Raw genomic sequence first — 2,666 nt, 5'->3', positions numbered from 1 at the left:
TACAGAAGGGGAAAGACAGGAACAAAATTTTCGACAATCTTTTTATTGTGTCTCCAATAAAAAGTGTGTTACATAAATAGAGAAAATAACACCTTTTTATGTAAAATCCATCATTCATATGACTACTAAAAGAGCAAAAGGAAAAGAATGTACAAATTAGTGATTAAATGGAAATAATCACCACTAGAGATCAAGTCCCCCATTTCGGCCCAACACAAAAAAAGGACAAAAAGAGTAATGCCAATTCAAACACCATAAAAAATGTCAAAAGGGGTCATGTGCAATACCCTCTAGAGAACAAAAATAGGATTACATCACTTCCTAATTTTAATTTTTAGAACAATCATATGGGCAAGTGATGCCATGTGAGGTCGCAGCATATGATTCAAGAGAAATATTCCATCACTCCAACTAATTGAAGATGCCCAATTTTCCTTCAAATGGCAACAAGCCAACAACCCCCTGATTAAAAAACAGAGACAACTTGGCCTAGCCTCCCATTCCGCACGGCCAGGCATGTGCTCACCCCCAGCCACAGTATGAGAACGTGAGAATAATTCATCACTGTTCACACTTCAGAATTCTTCATCACCGTCGCAGAGATAATTCAATTTTTTTTTAAAAAAACTTGAAAGTGTCCTCTGCCCCCAGAGATCACATGCTATAGCCTGCTCGCATTGTAGATCCTTTAGTCTCTATTTAAAGTGCCTCTTCAAGCCATTGAATGCAAACTCTCTCACTCTTCTCCCCTCTGCTCTGTTCTCTCTCTGTTTTTTTACCTGATAAAGCTTTGTTTGAGCTATGGAGACGGCAAAAAATGTCATTTTTTCACTCGGGATTGTGCTTGGCTTTTGTTTTCTTTCGACCATTCGCGCATTCGCGCCTTCTGGATGGACCAAAGCTCACGCGACCTTTTATGGAGGCGGTGACGCTTCTGGAACCATGGGTATGTAGAAAACAGGAATAGACTTTTTTTTGATTTTTTAAAAGATAAACGAATTGAAGTGATATAGAGCTAATCTTTACTCTAATTGAGTGCAGGAGGAGCTTGCGGGTATGGCAACTTGTACTCAACCGGATACGGAACTAGAACTGCAGCTTTAAGTACTGCATTGTTCAATGATGGAGCTTCTTGTGGGCAATGCTACAAGATCATGTGCGACTCTGAGGCTGACTCTCAATGGTGCAAGAAGGGAGTATCTGTGACCGTCACCGCAACGAACTTCTGCCCTCCGAATTACGCCCTTCCAAACAACAACGGCGGCTGGTGCAACCCTCCCCTCCAGCATTTCGACATGGCTCAGCCTGCTTGGGAGAAGATTGGCATCTACCGCGGTGGGATCGTGCCCGTGATCTTCCAAAGGTCCTAGTCTTACTTTGTTTAATTACCAAGATACTGAAAAACCCTTAGATCAAATATCAAACACTTTCTTGAACTCAAAGCCTAATTTGATACCTGATTTCTTGCTTCTTCTCTAACTTTACCTTTTGTGAATCTTGTCTCCAATTTTGACCTATTTCTATTGTTACATTTCTCAATTTTTTGGGGTTTTGAATGATGCAGGGTGCCCTGCAAGAAGCATGGGGGAGTTAGGTTCACAATCAATGGGAGGGACTACTTTGAACTAGTGTTGATAAGCAATGTGGCGGGGGCTGGGTCTATTCAATCTGTGTCCATCAAGGGATCAAAAACAAACTGGGTGCCAATGTCAAGGAACTGGGGGGCTAATTGGCAATCCAACTTATACCTCAATGGCCAGTCTCTGTCCTTCCAAGTCACCACTACCGATGGCGCGACTCGAACTTTTCCGAACATCGTTCCTGCTAATTGGGGCTTCGGGCAGACCTTCTCTAGCCTGGTACAATTCTGAGCTGGAAAAGATGAGTCTGTTTACTGTGTATCAGTATATGGTTTCGGGTTTGGTCAGCTGAGGCGTGCTTGTTATTTTATAGAAGCAGCCCGCCATTTTTTATTTTTTTTTGTTGGGCTGAGGAGGCTGTTCGGATTTGAGATGCGAAGAAGCCCATGAACTCAAGGAAGGCAGGGATTCAACCCTAGTGTGAATGTGGACAATATTTCAGTGTCTTATTGAAGATCGTAGCATTAATAGTCAGTGCAGCCAAATTGCTGCATCATTATTGTATCTTTGCTCTTTATAAATGAATCTTCTTCTTCTTCTTCTTCTTGAAAATGAATTCTGACTATGGTTTGATCAAATCTAAGTTCATGACTTCTTCTCCTTTCTTTTCCTCACAACGATCGAAAAGAGTTGTCAACCATATGTGTAATTTTATTCTAAGCATCTCTCACATTTGACATTTAAGTAGCAATTACAATTTCACATTCATATGAAAACTATTTGCCTTCTAAATTTAAAATTATTTAAAATTTGATTAATTTAATACAGAGTATCAATTGCAGCTTCTGATTTTTCACCTTGAAAAATTACAAAGCACACTACATTACATTTTGCAATCTCTAAGAATAGAAAAAAAAAAAAAAAAAAACATAGGTTTCGAGATCTTTATGAATAGAGCGGTTGATATTTTTGTTAATGAAAAATTATTGTCACATCCACGTGTAATTTAGATTAAAGTGAGAATAACATCATTCTTGAAGAGTTTCAAAATTAGGTTGCTACTTTTTTGGATCACTTAAGGTCAAA

At 39.4% G+C, this 2,666-nt stretch overlaps 1 protein-coding gene across 1 annotated transcript; it reads left to right on the top strand.

Moving 5' to 3' along the window:
* The first annotated feature begins 757 nt into the window (after window positions 1–757).
* LOC131161856 (expansin-A11) lies at window positions 758–2,172 on the top strand. The gene is made up of 3 exons (XM_058117840.1): window positions 758–946; window positions 1,042–1,363; window positions 1,565–2,172. Exons 1-3 carry the CDS (start codon window positions 802–804, stop codon window positions 1,869–1,871), a joined length of 774 nt encoding a protein of 257 aa, XP_057973823.1. The 5' UTR covers window positions 758–801; the 3' UTR covers window positions 1,872–2,172.
* Window positions 2,173–2,666: the final 494 nt, after the last annotated feature.

This window comes from Malania oleifera, chromosome 8 (assembly GCF_029873635.1).
Source record: "Malania oleifera isolate guangnan ecotype guangnan chromosome 8, ASM2987363v1, whole genome shotgun sequence".
NCBI classification, from domain to species: domain Eukaryota; kingdom Viridiplantae; phylum Streptophyta; class Magnoliopsida; order Santalales; family Ximeniaceae; genus Malania; species Malania oleifera.
This window is presented reverse-complemented; position numbering and strand designations above follow the sequence as displayed.

Excerpts from the sequence above, each read along its gene's own strand:
- LOC131161856 (XM_058117840.1), top strand. The coding sequence starts at position 802 with ATGGAGACGGCAAAAAATGTCATTTTTTCACTCGGGATTGTGCTTGGC. Across the intron at positions 947-1,041 it reads TGACGCTTCTGGAACCATGG|GAGGAGCTTGCGGGTATGGC; the intron begins GTATGTAGAAAA and ends AATTGAGTGCAG. Across the intron at positions 1,364-1,564 it reads GTGCCCGTGATCTTCCAAAG|GGTGCCCTGCAAGAAGCATG; the intron begins GTCCTAGTCTTA and ends TGAATGATGCAG.